Raw genomic sequence first — 21,654 nt, forward strand, 5'->3', positions numbered from 1 at the left:
TCTGGATCTAGCCCTCGGAGGCTTCCAACTCTCATCCCGCCGCAGCCGTCACTGCTTCCTGAAGGCTCTCCCACCACAGCCGTGCCCCTTCCGTTCCCAAAAAGCTGGTGGAGGCTTGTTGGGGTGAAAACAGCCCCTGTTGATGATGGTTGGGTATTCTTGGCTGCAGGCTCTCAAGCCCTTGGAGACATACGTATAGAGAGGACACCAGCTTCTATAGGAAAGGGACTCTCTAGACAAGATGGGTGCCATGTGACTCAGACCTTGAAGAGCCTCTCCTTGTCCCCCAGGCACCAGCAGGCTGCTTGCTGCTAGCTGGCTGGCTGGCCATCTTGCCTTGGCCAGCAGGGGCCTCCCACTGTAGGAGGAGCTGTGGGAACCCCAAAGGATCCAGGCCTTGGATCAGGGGAGACTCGTGAGAATCCCATCTGTCAATTCAGTAGCCAGCCCTTTGGCTTGGACTCCAGCCTGTATGCGTATGCCTCAGTTCCCTAGCAGCGGAGAACCAAATAATAAATGAATAAACTCACAATCACAATACTTTCATATCCTCCTACGGCTCTCTAAGGGATGACACATACATAAATCACTTTGAACTTTTAGATGAAAGGTGCTCTGTAAACCTGAGGGCTCATCAACTGTAATTGTTACGGTAATTATTTTAATGATAATAATGATGATAATGGGAGGTGGGAGGGAGGCTTAGAGATGAAAACCTCCTACCCCAGACAAAGGGGGACTCTGGGGTTCAAGCCTGCCTCACGAGAGTCCTCCTGCTCCCAGCTCTGAACCATTTCTCACCAACTGCCAACTCCTGGGCTGAAATATTATTTACTCCTTCCCTTTCCAATAAAACAATTATTTGTTCCACCATCTCCCTCGCCCTCACTCTCTGGTGTGTCTAGCTCGGCCCTGACAGCTCAGCCACGGACTGTTTACACGTCTCGCTCACCCTCCAAGACTCTGGTTCAGCTCCATTGACACGAAAGGCAGGAGAATTCTCCCCGTGTGAGGAATCAATTACTTCCGCTGACACTCTATTACTGGCCCTCACTCCTTCTGATTCCGGATGATGGCCAGTGAAGGTGGTGGTGGGGATGGCCGGGAATCGGAAAGGGTGGGGAGGGCGGGGGAGATGGGAGATGACAGGCAGGCAGACAGGGAGTGTTGACGGAGAGTCCGGCCTCCGGCTTTGTACTGATCTCCAAAACTCTCTCTCTCCTTGACTGCCCTGCCGGAATCCGGAGGTGACCACACGGCAGGAAGAGGCCAAGAAAGGCATAAAAAGGGAGAAGGAAAAAGAAAAGGTTTGTCAAGCATATCTAAAGAAATCAGAGAGGGCCCAAATACCTAAGCACCGGGACCATCAGTGACAGCTCTTGGGCGGAGGGGCACAGGCTGCAGGAGGCAGCGTTGGCTGGGGCGATCAATACACAGACCGCTGGTTTTATAATCCCATCCCTACTATTACCATCTGTTTGTGCGAGCACTCAGGGCCTCAGCATTCCCTTCTGTACAATGGGAAGAACAGGTCCCTACGGCTGCTGGGGAGTTAAACTTCAACATGGCCAGCTCCTCATGAAGTATCTCCTGACACACGCCAAGAAGGGCTTGCAGGTATTGTCCAGGGGTTCTAGGGTAAGGCGCATGTTTCATGCCCTTTGCTGCTCACTCAGAGGGTGGTGCTCTGAGCCAACTCACTCAGCACTGGCTTAGACAAAAGACCCGACAGCCTACTGCTGGGCAAAAAAAAAAAAAAAGCCAATCAATGAAAACACCGTGGAGCACAATTTTACTCTGATATACACGAGGCCCCCATTGCTTGTGTCATTTCTCGGCCTTGGTCTTGGTGTCTCACTCACAGTGCCTACAAAGCACCACTCACCTAGAGGTGTCAGACCTAGATGGTGCACGGCAGGAGACAGACAGAGAATGCCAAGGTGCATGGCTATCCATTCCAAAACCAAACTCACTACCGTCGAGTCAATCGGAAAGAACTGCCCTGGAGGTTTCCTGTAGCTCTTTACGGGATAGAAAGCCTCATCTTCCCCCCTGGTGATTTCGAACTGCTGATCTTCAGGTGAGCAGGCCAAGGCCTAACCACGGCGCCGCCAGGTCTCCTCGACTGCAAAGCTATGAGGAAAAGGGCAAAAGAGGTCCTGCCAATTTTCCTCTCTGACACATAAATGCTCAATGGTAGCCTTTTCTTCCTTCCCCCTTTTTTAAAGTTTACATTTTATTTTGACCCAGCAAACATTTTTCAAGGAATTTCCTTCTAGGTAGAAAAAATTTTTTTGATTATGTAAATTAAACACCACCACCTCCTTTGCAATCAGCCGAGCTGAGTGGTGAGCCCCAGTCCCATTATGTAGGACGATTATGGGATCTGTTTCTAGAAGGTGAGACAAGGGCAGCTAATAGATACATATATTCCGCCCTGAGATGATTTATCCAGGCAGAAGTAGAGGAACGGAATTAAATTATCTCCTTCTGCGTCTCTCTTAATCCAAAGGTTTATGTCCCTCTGCCCCTGAAAAGGGGGAGGAAAACCAAAACAAAATGGATTTCTTTCTTGACAGGACCCATGACGATAGAAAAATAGACACATCCCCTTTTTAAAAATATCGAATTTCTTTACTTGGTTTTATTTCTCTTCCTCTTTTTTTTCCATTGTATCCCCCTCCACCACGGAATCTCCCACTGAATTTCTTCACCCAGTGTAATTAGATGGGAGGATTACACAGAGTTACACGGGTGAGAGATGAGCCCCTGGGATCTCGGGGTTCAGAGAAGATGTCAGGTTGAAAGCCAGACCGAGTGGGACTGTGTATTATCAAGTCTCAAGTGATTTCCTCCATTTGAAGATTTTTAAAAAAACGACATTCTCAGCCACACTTGAGTTTGGACATACGTGAGCAAGGCGTTGCGCATTTTCAAAAAAAACCCCAAATTGCCAAAATGTCCTGGGCCCACACTGTTCTTTCCCCATCGTGGGAGGCAGAGACCGTCTCAGGGTGGTTTCCCCCGCCTCCACATGTTTGGTCAGCTGAAGTAGCAGGGTGGACTCCTTGGTCAAGGATGGAGAGTGTGGGGTCGGCTGCCAGCTGGTCTCTCGTTAGCTGGCTCTTTCCAGCGATTGCACCATGTACCTGGAGGTGGCTCTGTTTCTGTCGCTACAAGGATTGTTGCAATACAGAAACGGATTACTGTTCATCAGTTCCTTAGGGGAATCAGAATGTGGCTGTGCTTCGGCGGGCAGTCCATCTGTAATCATGTAAGGAGGACTCAAACTGAGGGTCCCTCCTGGGTTTCAGACAACGCTCGAGAGCCACAGGGAATTCTCAGTGTCCCCGATGGGTTTCCAGAGCCTCCCGCCAGCCAGGCTGAAGCCAGAGCTCCTCTGGGCAATTTGGCCTCTGGCCTTCTCTTCACAGGGAGAGAAGCGTGATTCAGGGAGAGTGCTATGTAGGAATGTAACCTGAAGAGGCGTCCGAGTCCCAAGTATAACCTGGACCTTGCCAGGCCAGCCAGGCTCCCCTCTCAGGCTTCATAAGAGGACTTCTGGCCACCGAGTATGCAACTGCAGAGACCCTGGTTAGGGAGGGTGGGGGCAGCGGGAGGCCCCATTATCTCAGTCTTTCCTGCTTCCTGACCACAGCGCTTCTCCCTAAGGAGACGGTGGAAGTCGCCTGGACAGGAAATACATTAAGTCACATTGCTCAGGCATCTCTTTACTGGGAAGGAGGTTTACATCTGCAAGGCAGGAGGACAGGCCTCCGAATCTCTCCTTACCACACAGTCGGCAGAGACAGGACTCTCCCCCTATGAAGAGTCACGGTCTTGGACACATGACGGGGCAGGGTCACTGTGAGTTGGAATCAACTTGATGGCAGTGAGTGGTGAACACACACACACACACACACACACACACACACACACACACGAGTACCCTGTTGCCGTCCAGTCGATTCTAACTCATAGTGAGTCCTGTGGAGAACTGTGGAGCCAGAGGAGAACTGCCCCCCAGGGTGAACCTTTAGCAAAGCAGACTGTCGCATTATTCCCCCCTGGAAGAGCTGGGTGGGGGGGGGGCGGTTGAACGGCCAGCTCGGCTGGTGACAGCTCAGACACCGCATCCCTGGCACTCCCTGGACAGCACTGCAGGCCACTGAGGTCAGCCATGTTCCCATGGGGCTCTCTCCCTTCTTAGCTTTGCACAGACTGCTCACTGGTTGGACTGTCTCTGATAGACACTTCCCCGTTGCCTGGCTAACTAACCTCTGTCAGGGTCAGCTCAGGCTGCCTCTGCTCCAGGGACTGACTCTTCCCTGATCTCCCTAGCCTAAGTGGGATTCCCACATGGTTGGTATCATAATAGGCCCTTATCATGTCCTTGAGTATGGCGGAAGCCATAGAGCTTCCCAGGAAAGAGCTCAGGTAGAAAAGTAGACTACCCCGGTTTGGGACAAAGGAACTCTGGTGGTGTGGTTATGCCTTGGGTTGCTACAACCTTGGGACTCACAGGGGAAAGTTCTACCCTGTCCTCTAGGGTGGCTATGCGTTGGCATCGACTCGATGGCGTGGGTGAATCTGCTTCGGACGCTCCCCTGACCCTTCCAGAGGAACCCTGGTGGCATAATGGTGATCCGGTGGGCTGAGATACGGCAGGTGGGGAAAGTGACAGTCTCAGAAACTCACGGGCGCAGTTCTGCCCTGTCCTACCCTGGAGATGGTATCAAGTCGAAGGCAATAAGTTTGGTTTGAGTTTTCTGCCCTTTTCAAGGTGGGCCACTTGTCTAGTTTCTTGGAGCCCCAGTTTGTCCACCGTTAAAATGGGAGGAGGACCGGTGACTTCCTAAGTCTTTGTTTCGGGGATTAAATGAGACAGCACGTGTGAAGTGCTCAGCTAAGATTTGGGATCACAGTGGGTTAAGCACTGAGCTACAACCACAAGCCCAGTGGTTCAATCCCATCAGGTGCTCTGCTGGAGGAAAAGGAGGCTGTCTGATCTTGTGAAGACTGTAGGTTCCCAAGGTGATTTAGCCTCCCACCCTCTTTTCAGAGAAAAAAAATAACTCAGCGGCCCCTTGGGAATTAAACACATTTGTAGCACAACCCAGGATAAAGTATGTTATCAGCTTCTGCAGTCCCCTAGATCATTCTGCCGCCTGCTCCCCCCCCCACCCCAACGGGGGTGGGTGTCATCCACTAGGGACACACTGATAGTCTCAGAAACCTTAAAGGAGCAGTTCTACTTTGTCCTATACAGTCAGCGGAAGTCCGACTGACTCAATGGCAGTGGGGACTTCTTTGGATATTCCCAGAGGTATCACCCAAGCCATGGTAGTTTCAATCGGCTCTGATGCATGAGCAAGTTGGACACGGAATGAGGGAGACCGAAGAAAAATCAACGCGTTTAACTGTGATGCTGGTTAAGAAAATGGAAAGTACCGTGGACGGCCGAAAGGACAAACACTCCTTCCCTGGAAGGAGTACAGCCAGAATGCTCCTTTGAGGCGAGGATGGCAAAGCTTGGCCTCACGTACTTTGGGCCTGTTGTCAGGAGAGACCATTCCCTGGGCGAAGACATCATGTTTGGTAAAGTGGAGGGCCAGCACAAAAGGGGAAGTCCTTCGCAAGATGGATGGACACAGTGGCTGCAACAGTGAGGTCACACATCGGGACTGTGTTGAGATGGGGCAGGACCGGGCAGAGTTTCGCTGTGTTGTGCGTCAGGTCACCGTGAGTCGGAACCCACAGAACAGCACACGGCACCATCACCACCACCCACCACCACCACCACCACCCACCACCTCCACCACCTCCACCACCACCACCTCCACCACCACCACCTCCATCACCTCCATCACCACTACCACCTCCACCACCTCCACCACCTCCACCACCACCACCACCACCACCACCACTACCACCTCCACCACCTCCACCACCTCCACCACCTCCACCACCACTACCACCTCCACCACCTCCACCACCTCCACCACCACCACCACCACCATGTTGTCACTGTGCTAGGCCTAGGCACACTGTAGCTATTTAACAAATACTTCTCAAATGAATGATTTATCGCCATTTTGTTGATGAGAGAATCAAGTTCCTGAGAGGTTAGGGATTTCCAAAAGCCTGTGTCCTATTCTGCTCCCTCAGTATGCGATATCCTAAGGTGGATGAGTAGAAAAGACAGATCCCGCTGCCTTCCAGTGCCAGTCCATGCTATGCTGTCTATGCCACGGTAGTTCAAACAAACAAAGGAACCACAAAAGCCAACATTGCACGAAACTGCTCAGCACCCACCCGAACTCAGTGCATAGAAATGACACCCGAGAGCCCTGCCTGGGAGAAAACTCCTGGCCAGCAAGTCCATGTGGCTGGTGTCCTGTGTGCCAGCAGAGACCTGTATCCCAGAGGGATCTCATTCACTGGTTTTACAAAGTGGGTCACTAGACCTTTCTTCAGAGGCAGCTCTGGCTGGACTCCAACCTCTACCCTTCAGTGGTCAGCCCAGGGTGTAAAACCATTTGCCCCGCCCAAGGGCTCCTGGCTGAGTAGAGCGAACTAGCAGAGATGACCTTGGATTATACTCACGGGAGCACAGGGTCGACGCCCAGAACCCAAGCTCCTCAATACCCAGGAAGTCCTCCTGAAGCAAAACCAACTGGTAGCAAAACAAGTAAAATGAGTCAGGAGGGGAAGGTTTCTGGGGGCAGGCCTGCTGACAACAGGAAGTGACAGCAAGAGTATTTATAGAAGAGTAGAATCCCAAATGCTTCTGTGACAAAGTCCAAAAATGACATCGCAGTTGCTGATCTACCCGAAGCCCCACGGAGGAAACTGAGGCCCTGGGGCGGGGGGGGCCTGGGCGGGAAAGACAAAGATTCTCATCCAAACTGATCCCCAGCCTTTGTCCCCAAGACTGGTGTTCAGAAAGAGGAGCCGGGATCATCAAGCGTTGACTTTCCTGAGTCCTGGCTTTGTTTAAGGAGGAAAGGGAAGTGGCTTCGAAGGGATTAATCCGGAAGCTCTGCTAAAAGAGAAAGCCGGGCACAATAAAGGGCAATTCTCAAGTATCTGGAGATGAAGCACTGTTCTTTAAGGAGCTGGGACGAGGAGGCTTTGTTGTAGAACAGCACATGCAGAATCATTAAGATTGCTTCCTTATAAGGATTTTCAGCTTCTTTTTCACCTCCCTGTTGCTTTTCACACATGTCTTTCAAGGTACCCATCTGGAGACTACCAGTCAGTCCTTAAATGAACCAGACTCTCCATTTGGCTTCCCCTTGGGGGAGCCTCAGGAGCGGGCTGGGATACCGCACCTGACGGCTCACTCGTGGTTCAGCCGCGCCTCATACGCAAGTCAGCATTGGATGGTGGTGGTTGTTTTAAAATGCATATATTTTTTCATGTCTGAAGCGGAAAAAAAAACACAAAACCCCAACTGTGTGTGCTTCTAAAACCAGAGCGCTCGGCCTGTTGGCTGATGACTCAGGCGAAAGGCCTCCGTCTGCTGGCCGAAGCAGCAGCATCCTCATCACCACCACCGGGGACGAAGTGGCCTCTCCCTGTGTGCTTAGACAGCCTTGAGGCCTGCCCTTTGGTCACTCGGCCACACGGACCTGGCAGCATCTCCATGACCTCGGTCGGTTCCTGCCTGCAGCTGTCGAGTGGGCCCCAGAGCAGCCTGTGGGCGCTGGGGGCGGGACCTTCACAAGTGGCCAGAGGGAGGAGAGCGTGGAGGCTCACCAGAGACGGTGGCCTTGGGTGGCACTGACTCAGGCTAAGCTGGGGCTTGTGAGTAGAATTTTCCAAGCAGACAGCAAGCGTGAACGGAACAAATTGAACAAGGGGGCGGCTCTGGGGAAAGGGCTGTCTGGGATTTCTTCAACAGTCCTTTCTGGCCTTCAAGAGAGGAGCGGAGCGAGGCTTGGGAGCCACAGCCCTGGACCACGGTTCCCTATCAGGACCCTGTTCCCAGGACACGGGACCATCTTTGCTGCGCACGGTGCACAGAGGAAGAGGCGCGGACGTCCGAGGGCGGGCATGCTGACTGCTGCTCTTTCCCCCTTGCTGAGATGGCCCGCTTTTGTCTGACTTTCTTACTCATTTCCTCTGTTTGCCAGCGTGTTCCTGCTGGGTTCTAGCATCAACAGGATGGTTTAGGCAATTTTCATTTTGGGAAGTACCCACCCTATGGGCCCAGAGAGCCAGAATCCAATTGGAAGCACACAGCTGAAGTGAAAGAGAGAGGATGCTCATCCCCGTTGATAGAAAGTGTGTTCCAAACACCCAGGAGCTCCCATGGATCCAAAATGGAGGGGGAGGGAAGGGGGGAGGGATATGGAAGGAGAAAGGGAGCAGGGAGGGAAGGGGGTGAGTAAGAACAAGGCAGAACACCCAGGACTTCAGTTAGATTAACTGTTCCTTTCACCAGAAAGTCAAACCCAGCAATGGGGTTGGAGAAGCCCCTTTATTCTGAATGCAAATGACCAGGCAACAATGTTTTTTTTAAAAAAACAAAACCCCAAAACCTTGAGGAGAGCAATGTTCAATGAGCCAGCTGCACTTTTCTAAATACAAAATTCATAAGAACGAGATAAAGATAGAGATAGATAGATAGATAGATAGATAGATAGAGAGAGAGAGAGAGAGAGAGAGAGAGAGAGAGAGAAAGAGGAACCAGAGGGGCAAGGTTGAGCAGTTTAGGCCCAACTCCACTGAAGACTTTCTGACAATTGGGGCGTTGTGTTTTCCTGAGCTTCCTGATTTTTAGGTGCAAGCAGAAGCCGTGGGGGTGGGGTGGGTGGGGTGAGGAGAAATAGAAGCTACTTATGAAGAATGATAGTTAAGTTAGAATATGACCCGCTACTCCCTGCTTCCCCTGCACCAACTTCAGAACCACGTGAGCTCACAGACGAGAAGCGAGACCTCCCAGCTGAAGCAGGGCAGGAACCCGTTTTTTTCTGGCCTTTCACACTCCCGCCATGTTTTTGGCGAGGCTCACCAGCTCCCAAATTTCCCCTTCTGAAAGCTGTGCCCTCCCGCTCAGCCACCATGAATATGCATAAGCTGACCTCCGAGCAATGTCCCTGGGAGAGCTGCTGGCATAAGCATAAGAGAATTTGGCCCTCGGTCCAGAGAGGTGCTTAGTCAAATTTCTCTGAGCTCAGACCCAAGCTCTCTGTACATTAAGCTCCGGTGTCTGCCAAGCCCCTGAAGTCCAGCCAGAGGGACCGGGACCAACGGCGCCTCACAAAGCAGCTCTGCGGACAGAAGTCCATGGTGAAGTTCAGCACCGGGGACTAGGAAGCCATGTGTGCATTTCCCCGAGATAAAGAGGAACTGATGAGTTTGCCTGTGTCACCCACTGGGCCCAGGAGTGGAGCTGGGATGGGAGATCTCGTCTCATGACTCTGAGTCACAGGAGGCAACCACGGGGGAGACGACCCCTTGTTAGGAGAAACCACTAGGTAGGTGGGAAGTGGCCCCAGGAGGATCAAAAGGACGTGGGTGGGTGGGGGGCACAGTGTGGCATTAGTTAAGGAGGGGCCTGGCTTCTTCCATGGGGCCTATTCCTCATACCTTTCCCGCCCCCAGATGCCCCTTATGGATTTCCAGTCACCCCGCTGCCTGGGTTACCAGGACAAGTTTTCCTCTTTATGAATCAGGCGAGTGGGGGCTACCTGTGGGCGCTCCTTGGGAGCAGAACATGGCTGTTGGAATATTCTTTGCGGCACAGAAAGCGCTCACTCTGTGTAATGAGGAAAGCCATTAAGATGACGCCCACTAGATGCTCCAAAGACCAGGAACCAAAAAACCCACCTGGGATTAGGATCACTTAGGCTAGGGAGACCAGGGAAGAGTCAGTCCCTGGAGCAGAGGCAGCCTGAGCTGACCCTGACAGAGGTTAGTTAGCCAGGCAACGGGGAAGTGTCTATCAGAGACAGTCCAACCAGTGAGCAGTCTGTGCAAAGCTAAGAAGGGAGAGAGCCCCATGGGAACATGGCTGACCTCAGTGGCCTACAGTGCTGTCCAGGGAGTGCCAGGGATGCGGTGTCTGAGCTGTCACCAGCCGAGCTGGCCGTTCAATCCCACCAGCTCTTCCAGGGGGGAATACTGCGACAGTCTGCTTCGCTAAAGGTTCACCCTGGGGGGAAGTTCTCCTCTGGCTCCACAGTTCTCCACAGGACTCACTGTTAGTTAGAATCAACTGGACGGCAACAGGGTACTGTGTGTGTGTGTGTGTGTGTGTGTGTGTGTGTGTGTGTGTGTGTTCACCACTCACTGCTATCAAGTTGATTCCAACTCACAGTGACCCTGTAGAACAGGGCAGAACTGCCCCGTCATGTGTCTAAGACCGTGACTCTTCATAGGGGGAGAGTCCTGTCTCTGCCGACTGTGTGGTAAGGAGAGATTCGGAGGCCTGTCCTCCTGACTTGCAGATGTAAACCCGTGTTCAACCGCTGGTTATCTCCTATGCTAGACAGGGCCACAGGGACAGAACTTACCGAAGACCCGCTGAGTCACCTCTGGTACCTGACTAAAGCTCTCTGTTTTCAGTTCCCACCCATGAAACAAAGATCATGGCAGCACCCATCGCTCAGGTCTGCCATGAGAGCTGAATGGGTTCATGCTTGCACAGCCTTCAGGACAGTGTTTGCTACATAAATCCACAAGACCATGAAGACTCAGTATGACTGTCGGACTTACTAATTCAGACCGAGATGGTTTACCCTCTCTTTCCATAAGGAAGGTGCCCTGCTGGTCTGCTGAGTTACTCGTTGAGGCTGTCAACTGCAGGGTCAGCAGTTTGGAACTACCAGCTTTCTAGTCCCATAAAGCTTTCCCGTCTTGGAAATCCACAGGGCCAGTTTTAGTCTGTCCGATGAGGTCCCTAAGAGTTAGGCCAGACTCGATGGCCGTGGGGTTACTACCACCAAGAAAGAGAAGCCCCAAAGCAGAGCCTATTGTCCCTGTGCTAAGAACCTCCTAGACCCGGGACAAGATGCCAAGACACTGGGAGCTCTCCGAGGAAAGCCAGGACCACAGGTGTTGAGAGGAGACAAGGACCGCCCCCCCCCCCCCCGGAGCTGACACAGACAGAATGCCCTGCCCTTGGGCTTTGAACCTCCTAAACTGTGAGAGAATACAATTCTGTTTCAGAAAGGCACCTACTTGTGTTGTTTCAGTCACCACACACTAGGTAACTATGGTAGGGTGTTCCCAGTTACACTCTTCTCCCAGGAAAGTGGTGCTAATGGTTAGCATGCTGGGCTACTCACTGGAAGACCAGGTGTTCCAGTCTGCTCAGAAGTACCACAGAAGAAAGGCCTGGCGATCTACTTCTGAAGCACTGGCCCTCCAAAGCCCTACTGAGCACAGTTCCCCTCTGGAACAAATGGGCGATGGCTTAGGGGGTACAATAGGCCTCTCTCCCCGTGCATGAGAAAGTCAGGTTGATGATTTCCTCTTGGAGAGACCACGATGTCCCGCCAACGGAGTGGTGGGCTCTGGGCACTGCTGTGAGCGGACAGGGGCAGGAGGGCAGTGCCAGTCTCAGGGACCAGGGAGTTGGGGGAGTGCTTACTTGCAGTCATGTTTCTCGATTTCGAAGTGAGGGTTGAAGTTGAGGACAATCTTCTGGTTGGGTTCCGGGGCATAAACAATCCACTCGCAGTTCTGATGGGAGGGGTAATCCTGGGGGTAGCCCGGGGAGGTGATGTAGCCAGCATCCTTGGAATTCAAACGACCTCCACAGGGTGGGTCTGAAAGAGAAAGCAAACAAACCAAGAACTTCAAATATGTTACAGCTTTCTTCCCCCCACTTCTCCTCTCTGTGCGGCTGATAAAAACGAGGCTCCGGACCTTTTATGGCAGTCTGCAAGGCGAACCTGCTTACTTGTGCAGTGGAAGAGATTGTTTCAGCTCCTCTGCCACCCCCAGCACACGCACGCATGCACGCACACACTGACTCCCCCAAATGAAAAGAATAGTCCGATCACATGGTCGGAGAGCAGGGAAGCAAGAAGGCTGCAGACACCCCAAGATCCCCTGCTTCTTCCGGGCTCTTCTCTTTGGCCCCTCTTGCTTCCCTCACTCAAATCTCCATCTCTGCCTACAGCTGGGAGATCCCTCACTTTCCCGAGTCTCCCAGGCCAGCTGAGGCAGCCAGCGGTACAGGCTCCAGGAACTGACAATGGTGGTTTTGTGGTGCCGACCCATGAGCGAGCCTGGTAACAATTACATGTGCCGGGGGAGGAAGCACTTTCAGCTTCGGGCCAGAACGGGCCCAGGGGGGTGATTTTCAGTTGTTTTTGTGTTTTTTTTTTTAAAGGAAGAAAAAGCAAAATCTCCAAACATTTCATTTTGCATAAACCACAAATTCGATTTATTATTTCATTATACAGCAAGTGGAAAAAATCTGCCCTGGAGATTCCCCTCGCTCTGACCTCCGGGCTTTGACAAAGGTGCTTTGTGCTGAATGGGCTCGTGTGTTCTTGCCACTCTTATCCTGCTCACGGTCGGTCTCCTCCTGCCTGGTCACCACCGCCAGAGTGTGCTGCAGCTTCAGCCAGCTGTCACCAACCATTTGTGAGGTGACTGCAGGGGTGCAGCGGTACCAGCTTATAGGTTAACTGCATCCTGTGAGCCAGGAGGGCAGGGGGTGCTCTTCAAAGGCAGCAAAGGTGGGTGATGACATTTGAAGGAGCTCCTATATTGGGGAGCTGGGTTCTGCTGTCTCCAGGAGGGGGGTTTCTTGGGAAATGGACGGTGGGGGTGGTGAGCTTAATCCCACAGCAGAACAGAAGACAGGAAGGCACAAGAGACGGAGAAATATTCAGGAGGCGCTTGGAGACCTTGGTGAGATGCGTACCTCTCTGAGCATCAATCACGATTTAATATCGCCATCTGCATGGAGCAGCATGGGCCCGTGAATTATGTATCAGGGCTCAGCAGCCACCCTCCAGGATGGGGCCTTTCTCCTGCGCTCCCTCTTTGAGGCAAAGGGTCATGCATTTTTTAACTCTACAGGTGCACTTGACTGTTCCCCGCGTCTGTTGGCATTACTATCTTCCAGCCCTCTGCTTTAGATTACCACTTGACAGGCTTTAAATGCATAAAAGATGGGCACACTGCACAACGGAGGTTGGGACACACAGCTCCACACCGGTAGCCTTTTAGGCATCGTGCCTTCAAGAGCTCAAACTGTGCCGGGCTGAACTGCCAGAATCTAATGGATTCAGGCTCCATTTCCTACTGGGGGGAAACAAAAGCAGGCCATTTCTTCCAGCTATGAGGGGCCAGACATCATCCTCCACCCTGTGGCCATGCACCCTCCCGGGCCAGGAGGGCATTGCACCCGGCCCTCGCAGCCAGTCACCCGTGAGCCAGCCCCTACCTGCTCCTCTGCTGTCCAGCTGCCCTGCATCTCCCAGCAAGTTGTCAGACCGTGACCCATTGTTTACGACCAAGAAAACACTTTATCAACTCCCGGGGTCAACCGTGAGTGGGAAGTGACTGGACGGCGGCGGGTGTGGTGGGTTGCTTGTTTTTCAGGTCCTTGGCCGGTTATTTTGCACATAAACCACAGCCCATAATATATCCGCAGCCCTCACTCACCCCAAACCACCCTTTCTGAAGAAATCGGAGCTGAGCCCCTATTTAGTAACCACAAAGATTCACATCCCCTCCATCCCCTCCAAAGGAAAGAAACATTTCTTCCGGGAAACAGATCACACCCGAGTATAAGCTTTTCCTCATTGGACCAGCTGGTTGTCCAATTGCCGTGAGTAATAGAGACAGGACGCTTCCTCAGAGGACGCTTTCCCTTCGCACTCACACCAGAAAGGCCCACTCTCCCTTCTTACTGCGGCTCACTATGCACAGCCCAAAGCAGCTAGTCCCATCACATTCCGTCTCTTTAAAAAGAAAGACTTCACCAGAGAAAAAAGGAATAACCCGCTTCCCCTTTCCTGCCTTTCATCTGAAGGAAACACAAGCATTTATTAAAATTACCTAAGAGCTCATCAAAACCCCCTCCCCCATAGTGTGTGAGGTTAACCTGGTTGACACCCAAACATTTACATCCTCACATTCTTATTTGGATCGCACTCACACTCAAACACACACACAAACACAGATCCTGAGCACGCATCAGTTACATGATGCACATTAGTAATTCACACGAGCCCCATACACACGTTCACACCCTCTCGCAAAATATCACACATCATTTGCACAGACGGATATCCACAAAGATAAATCCTAGAATTTCCATCTCGTATTTTTCTTGGAAAGACTGGAAGTCTTGAAATACAGACGTGGAAATGGTAACAGAAGCGTACTTAATCCTCCTATATTGCTCCTTTTGGAAATTGACCTTTCATTTCCACGTTGGCGACCCATCTTTTTTTATATACACGCTCCTCCAGTGGAAATTAGTTGGCATTTCTTCGGAAGGACTCTACCAAGCCTAACCTTGGGGCCTTTATTGTGCCCCCGAATGAACTTCACAAATGCTTTCTATCCTGTTCCAGAAGGGTCAAGCCAAGTCAGAAGGGTAGAACTCAAGGGCAAGCCCCCGAAGGCCAATCCTCCCCCATCGTGGGGAAGTTGAGCCTGTTTTGAGCTATTCAGTCTGTTTCGTTGGGTTGACAAAGGCCTTCATTCTTCAGCTATTTCATGAGTACCTTTCACCTGGGCAAACTCACTTCCCCAAGAGAAGCAGCAGAACCAGGCCTGGGTGGGTCAGGGCAGGTTTCCCTTACCTCAAGGAGAGGAGCCTATAGGAGGGTCATGACCCACGACCCACGGCTGATAAGAGTACAGGATACTTCTAGGTGTCATTTGAAGGAAAGCGCACACGTTATACAGGACAAGAAGACCAATTCAAACTCACTGTCACTGAGTCCACTCTGATTCATGGAGACCCCACACAATAGGCAGAATTCCTCCTGCAGGTTTCAGAGACTGCAACCCTTCACAGGAGTAGAAAGCCTCACCGTCCCCCACGGTGGCTGGTTTTTCAATCTGCTAGTCTCGTGGTTCGCAGCCAGGACACCTATAAAGCGTGGAGAAGTCCAGCAAAGTCCTGGTTCCCTCCTTTCTAATAGTGACGGTTGAGGTGCTTTCATCTGAATGCCAAAGAAATGTGAATGTCAAGTTGTTTTACATCTCTCGTCTCTCCTTGTTTGTGTTTCTTCCCTTCCAGGTGCCCTTGCTTTGCTGGTGGCCTGTACACCATCTGGTGCTGCCCAAGTGGTGCAGGCCCTGGCTCAGGCCGGGATTGTGTATCCACCCATTTACATGTCTAAGTCACTTGGCTGGCTGTTGAAGGTGCCCATCCTCAGGCAGAGTCCAATTTAAGGAAAATCTCTGCTTCTTTTGCCATGAGGAGTCTCTGGGTCGCACAAAGGTTGAGGCGCTTGATTGTTAGTCAAAAGGGTGGCAGGCTGAACATGCCCAGAGGGTAGGTTCCTTGGAAGGTCGGCTTGGCGATCTGCTTCCAGAAGGTCGTGATCTTGAACACCTGGTGAAAGAGTTCTTCTCTCCATACACACAGTCACTACGGGTCAGTGCTGGTAGGCATCACAGTTGTTGTCCAGTCAGTTCTAACTCATAGTGCATCTGAATAGAAGTGTGCTCCAATGGGTTTTCCATGACTGTTTTGTCGGTTTTTTTGTTTATTTAATAGAGCATAAGAGGTATCTTCTGGCCATCTCTGGGTAGACTCGAACCACCAACCTAGTGGTTTGCTGACCATTGCATGGGCTGTTTTCACCATCCACAGACGGTTAGGAAGAGGCGGGGATAAAAGAAACTTTCGAACAATCCGGTCTGCCTTCTAAAGCAGTTCCATCTGAATTTAGAGGCATGCAATGTGGTCTGAATTTGACAATAAGAGTTGCTAAAAACCAAACGATCTGGCATCAGAACAATTCACACCAGCAGAGACTCTACTTGGTGACACCAGGCAACATCCTGCTGGCAGCCCAGCCGTGGGGTAGGAGAAGAAGGTGAGTTGAACTCAAGGGGGTCTTGGAAGCTGGCTGGCCATGGGGTTGGTGAGTCAAGCCGGGTAATGAGACAGGGTTACCAAGAAAGAGATGTGTTGACATTCACAAGAAGGCATGCAGCCTCTGCCTCCTTGACTCGGCGTGACCTTCCCGAGTCTCAGCTTCTATAACTGAGGAATGAGTGGACTGAAGTAAGTCTGCGGTTCTCAATGCTCCTTTTAGAGGTGGCGCTTCGCTGCCCCTCCTCCCCCTGCCCCTTTCAGAAAAACTCTACCCGGAACTCCAGGGTTCAAAGCAAATAGCAGCAGAGCTGGTCTTGGGTGCTGGGAGGGCAGGGGCCAGTGGGGTGGTGCTATTCAGTCCTCCAATCCCCTCCCCTCCATCCCTGAGGGCGTTTCTCAGAAAGGACATATGGGACATCATGGAATATGGCTTGAAGCCCACTGAACTAGACCTCAATTCCCTTGCCACTTAAAAAAATGACATGGAAAAGAGAAAGAGTAAAAGAATTAGAAGACATTTATCTGTTTCTCAGATGCACCTGAGGGCGCTTGGAGGAGGAAAGCATTTGGTTTCATTTCCCCTGAAAATAATATCCTTTATTTACTTTATAATTTATCCTTTATCCACAGCATAATCCCAGCCTGTCCCTATTTCCACAGCATTGTTTTCATTCAATGCTCAGTAAACTCTGTGCCCTGCTAAGAGAGAGAAGGCTGCCCCCACCACCACTTCGCCCACCCTGAACAGGGCAGGTTCCTGAGATACCACAGGGTGGATATTATGAAGCAGATGACCTGGGGTGAGTCATCACAGGCCCCCGATCCTTTGTTTTCTGTTCATTATGAGGGGAGAGGGGAGTGCTTTCAAACTTAGTTCTGCACCATCTCCGATTGCAACTGGTAACAATCTTGTAGGTTAGAGAGGACTGCCCTCTGAGGTTACCAAGGCTGTCTGTCATCTCCACAGAAGCCCACTGCCTCAGCCTTCTCCCACTGGGTGGCTGGTGTGCTTAAACTGCCAACCTTCAGCACTTAACCACGGTGCCACCAGGGTGCCTTTAGGCCTGTGTGGTGTAGTGTGGAAGAAAGGCCTGGTAATCTCCTTCCCTAAAGCTTACAGCCAAGCACGTCATACTCAGCATTTGTGCTCTGTACCACGTGGCACAGACCCGACAGCCACAGCTTGTTCTAGTTCATTTGTGGTCTTGTGGGGAAAGACTTTATCACCCTTTGATGGAACCCGAAGATTCTCTGACCTCCTGTACAGGTGCAGCCCACCCTCCACCCCCTCCCCCTTCCCCATTTTGTTTTTCTGCGTAGTGAGCCTGAAGTAAAACGTGAAGAATCTGGATGAATCGACGGCCTTACATTACGCAGAGTTCAAATGTCTCTTTTAATCGCCTGGGCTCCACTGACGTGGGTTCCTTCTCTTCCCGGAGTCTGCGGCTGCGTATTTATAAATATTATGGACCCACGGTTCTGTGGGTGAGCATGTCAACAACAGCCGTGCCCACACAGAAAGGCCAAAAAAGAGTTTCTTCAAATCCCTTGGCCAGATCATCTGAGTCCTTTGCTCAAGGTTCTATCCAAATTGTGTTCACAAGCCCTGAATAAGAGGCTTTTTTTAAAGAGTTATTTCTGTGATCTGAGGCTGGATTTTGTTTTATTCAAAGCGACTTCAGCCTGTCACAAGACAGTCTCATAAAATCTGTGTCTTGGCTTAAGCTGGGAAGAAATGAGCCAATCCATCAGCCCAGGAATGCGGCCGTTTGACCACTTCCTTAGGCAACTGGGAAGGGCTGCAATCTATTCAATTTATGGGGCCATGGCAGTGAGCGATGCACTCCTGAAGGCACAGCAAATGGAAATCTCGGTGAACTTTCGCAGTGATAAAGTTCAAAATCCGAATACGAGGACGGTCTGGAGGGGCGAAGGCAGGGCAGCCGAGAGGCAAGCAAGCGTGTGCGAGGGGCTGTGGAAGGAGTCAGGAAGGCAGCAAGCTCCCTCACCAGTCCCTCAGAGGCACTTCCAATGAATTCACACAGGAAGCACCGGGAAATCTGGTCGGGGCAGAGAAATGTCACAACAAACAACACGGAACCCGCTGCCTGTGAGTTGGTTCTGACTGGTGTGACAGGGCAGAACTGCTCCGAACGGCTTCCTTGGGCCTGGTCTTCTCAGCAGCAGGTCCCTCCCCGGCGTTTCTCTCTCAGAGAACCACCTCTCGGCAAGCAGCCGACTGCAGACCACTTGGTCCACCAGGCTCTTTTACAAATCTCCTTCCCTCCGTCTGGATTCTAAAAATCAACCCTCCTGTAAAGGTTAAAATGTCAGTTTGATGAGATTATCGCCCTGACCTCGGATCATGCCACCTGTGGTAACCTTGTTATTTGTCATCTTATATCATAAACAAATACAATTCCAATACGGCACCCGATATAATATCATTAGTTTATATTTATGTCCTCTCTTTCCCAGTCCTCCTTCTGATGCCACTGACGAGAGAGATCTGGGATCACCATCCCTGACCGTCCCCGGCAGACGTTTGGGGAAGGAAATAGAAAAAATAATTTTGAGGTTTATCTCCCAGAAAAAGGCGGGGGGGGGGGACACACACACAATTTCCCCCCAATTATTTTGATTAATGAAAGGCTTGCGCTGAAACGTCAATGGTTCCCCATTGGTTAGCCAATGAAATCCGAACCCCGAGCTCAGAACCCACCTCCCCTGCCGTCCACAGCAGGAGCAACCTCTCCCTGCTCGGTGTCTCAAAGGATGAGCCACATGTTCTCCAGGATCTTCCAGGAAATGGCCTCACCCATTCTGTTGGACCCAAAGCAACTTTCTAAATCCTAGAGGGTCAAACTCAGAGCCCTTCTCAAGAGTAATCTCCATACCTCTGGATGAATTTATAATTGACGAAGGAATACACAAATGATGACTAGATGTTACAAATGATAATAAAGCAAGAAAGCAAGCCGCTCTGCGTCTTTGGCTGCTACCCTTTGTCCCCACTCCACAGCTGCTAATAAACACAAGTGCTTTTCAAGAAGCAACATGGAGCTGAAACACCATTTGGAATAATACCTCATTACAGGGAAAGAAGGAGGGAGTGTGAACTCTTCCCCCTAGGAGGACCCTGGTGGTGCAACGGTTAAGCACTCAGCTGCCAACTGAAAGGCTGGCGGTTTGAATCCCCCAGCTGCTTTGAGCTACATGGCAGGCTGCTTCCTTAAAGGTTTACAGTCTTGAAAGGGGACGGGACATGGGATATTTCTACTTTGTCCTTCTGGGTCACCGTGAGTCAGAAGTCACTTGATAGATGTGTATTCTGCAGTGCATTTTTTCTTCTAATTTTTTTTAAATTATAGAACACACTAGCTTTAGATAATATGATGAAGTTAAAAGGATCTTTACATTAAGTTATGGTTTTTAAAAAATGACCACTGCCATCAAGTCAATTCTGACTCAAAGGCCCTCTTGAGGCTCTCTGAGGCAACAACCTTCATGGATACAGATGGCCTCATCCTTTTCCAGCAGAGCAGCTGCTGGGTTTGAACACTGACCATAGGTTAGGAGCCCAATCCTTAACCAACAGCACCACCAGGCAGCCTGTGATGAAAGTAAACGGGCAGACAAACCTCACTGACCCTTGAAAAATACTGGGTTCTTAAAATACACTGTGGTTTTCATTGTCATGACCGACGGACTTCTTTTTTTCCTTGTCGTGACCAGTCTTGGCTCAGCTACATTTTTTGACATCTTTATATTGATTTTAAAACCTCCTCTTTCCCTAGGAGCCCTGGTGACATTCTGAGTGACACGTTGGGCTGCTAACAGCAAGGTCAGCAGTTCAGACCCACCAGCTACTATAGGAGAAAGCTGAGGCTGTCTCATCCTGTAAACATTGACTGTCTCAGAAACTCAGAGAGGCCATTGTACTCTGCCCTCTGGGGTTGTTATGTTGATGTTGCTGCTAAGGGCTGTGGAGTTGGTTCCGACTCAGAGTGACCCTGTGTACAAGAGAGTGACACATCACGTGGTCCTGGCCATCCTCACAACTGTCCTGTGTTTGAGCCCACTGTAGCAGCCACCAAGTCAATTCACTTCTTTGAGCCCCCCCTTTTCACTGCCCCCCCTGCTTTATCAGACATGATGTCTTCTCTAGCGACTGTTCTCCTGCTAACACGCCTAAAGTGCTTGCTCTCGCCATCTTTGCCTCAAAGGAGCATTTTGGCTACACTTCTTCCAAGATAGATTTCTTAGTTCTCTTGGCAGTCCATTGTACTTTCAATATTCTTTACCAGCACTGCAATTCAAAGGCATCAATTCTTTTTCTATATTCCTATTCAATGTAGAGGGCAATTGAAAATACCATGACTTGGGTCAGTCAGGCACACTGTAGTTGCTATGTGTTTATGATAGTTAACTTATCCCCAGGTTTTCTCCCCCTCCCTGTTTTTCCTTTCTCCTTTATTAATAACCAGCATCCCTCCCAAAGGCAACTTCTAAGTGTCTGTTGTCAGCAGCAGCACCAGCAGGATATAAACTCTTACTTCATCACCAAACCATTCTCTGGTTACCCACTTTCTCTTGCCGGATTTCAGCTCACTGTGTTCAGTTAAGTCCCTTCCCTGGTCCCCAATGTGCCTTGGGGTCCATCAGATTTATTTTGTTCCTTTATCAAAAACAATTGTGACCATTCAGTCCAGTAATTTGCGATTCCTTCTATCATCTACACTGAATGACTCAGCAGAGTCTGAATCATTGATCATCATGGGATCCCGGTGATTGTGAGCAGGGTGTCAGCAGACTCAGGCATTATGCTGGCCTGCCCAGGAGCCCCACCGCAGTGGTGGTGGGGGCACTTTTCTTTTGTTATTGCCAGCCCACCCCAACCCTGTTTTCTGGATTAGATCATGACTCTTTTATGAAGATCCAGAGGGAAATGGGATTATTAAGAGTCTTGCTAGGTAAAAGCTATTTTGTCTTCATGACATCTTTTTTTTTTTCCCAGTTCAGCTGCTGCGAGCCCCTTAATACCAGAGTAGACTGTATTACATATTGGAACACACCTTAACCAATGTTCCCTGCTGAGCCCACTTTCAGGGATGGAGCATGGCAGGAGGAAAGGAATTAAGGGAGAGAGAAGGAGGGTAGGGGAAAATGGATGCAAAAAGACTCAAGTAGAGAAAAGAGCAAACAACAGACAGGTACATCTCAGAGGAGACTCGGGCCAGAAAGAGGCACCGCTGAAGGCGAATGTGGGGAGAGATCATCTGAAGCTTATAAAGGACAGACAAAGGTCTAGTAGGGTGAGAGCTGAGAAGGAATAATGATTTACTACCCCTGCCAAATCTTATAGAAATAACATCCACTTACCATAGCAGCCAAGTGCTCTTCTAAGACCATGAGATAAAGGTAATCCCTATAAAGCTGTTTTTAAAAATGACATGACTTTCAAATACACTTAATACATATATGCTAACCAGTATTCTGTGTAAAGGGACTCGGCCCGATAACCCCAGGAGGTAGACTCACATATGGTTTCCCAGCGAGGGAACTGAGGCAGAGAGAATGAGTATGCCAACCACCCAGAACCTCTGCGAGCTTTGCTACCC

At 50.6% G+C, this 21,654-nt stretch overlaps 1 protein-coding gene across 4 annotated transcripts in view; it reads right to left on the reverse strand.

Annotated features, from left to right (window-relative positions):
• The window catches only part of NRP2 (neuropilin 2), a 130,636-nt gene that overhangs the window by 102,087 nt on the left and 6,895 nt on the right, over positions 1–21,654 (reverse strand). For all 4 annotated transcript variants that reach the window (XM_075530360.1, XM_075530361.1, XM_075530362.1 and 1 more), the window contains exon 2: positions 11,603–11,780. In XM_075530360.1, the coding sequence (XP_075386475.1) occupies positions 11,603–11,780 (178 nt within the window). The remainder of the gene's footprint in view (positions 1–11,602; positions 11,781–21,654) is intronic.

This window comes from Tenrec ecaudatus, chromosome 13 (assembly GCF_050624435.1).
Source record: "Tenrec ecaudatus isolate mTenEca1 chromosome 13, mTenEca1.hap1, whole genome shotgun sequence".
NCBI classification, from domain to species: Eukaryota; Metazoa; Chordata; class Mammalia; order Afrosoricida; family Tenrecidae; genus Tenrec; species Tenrec ecaudatus.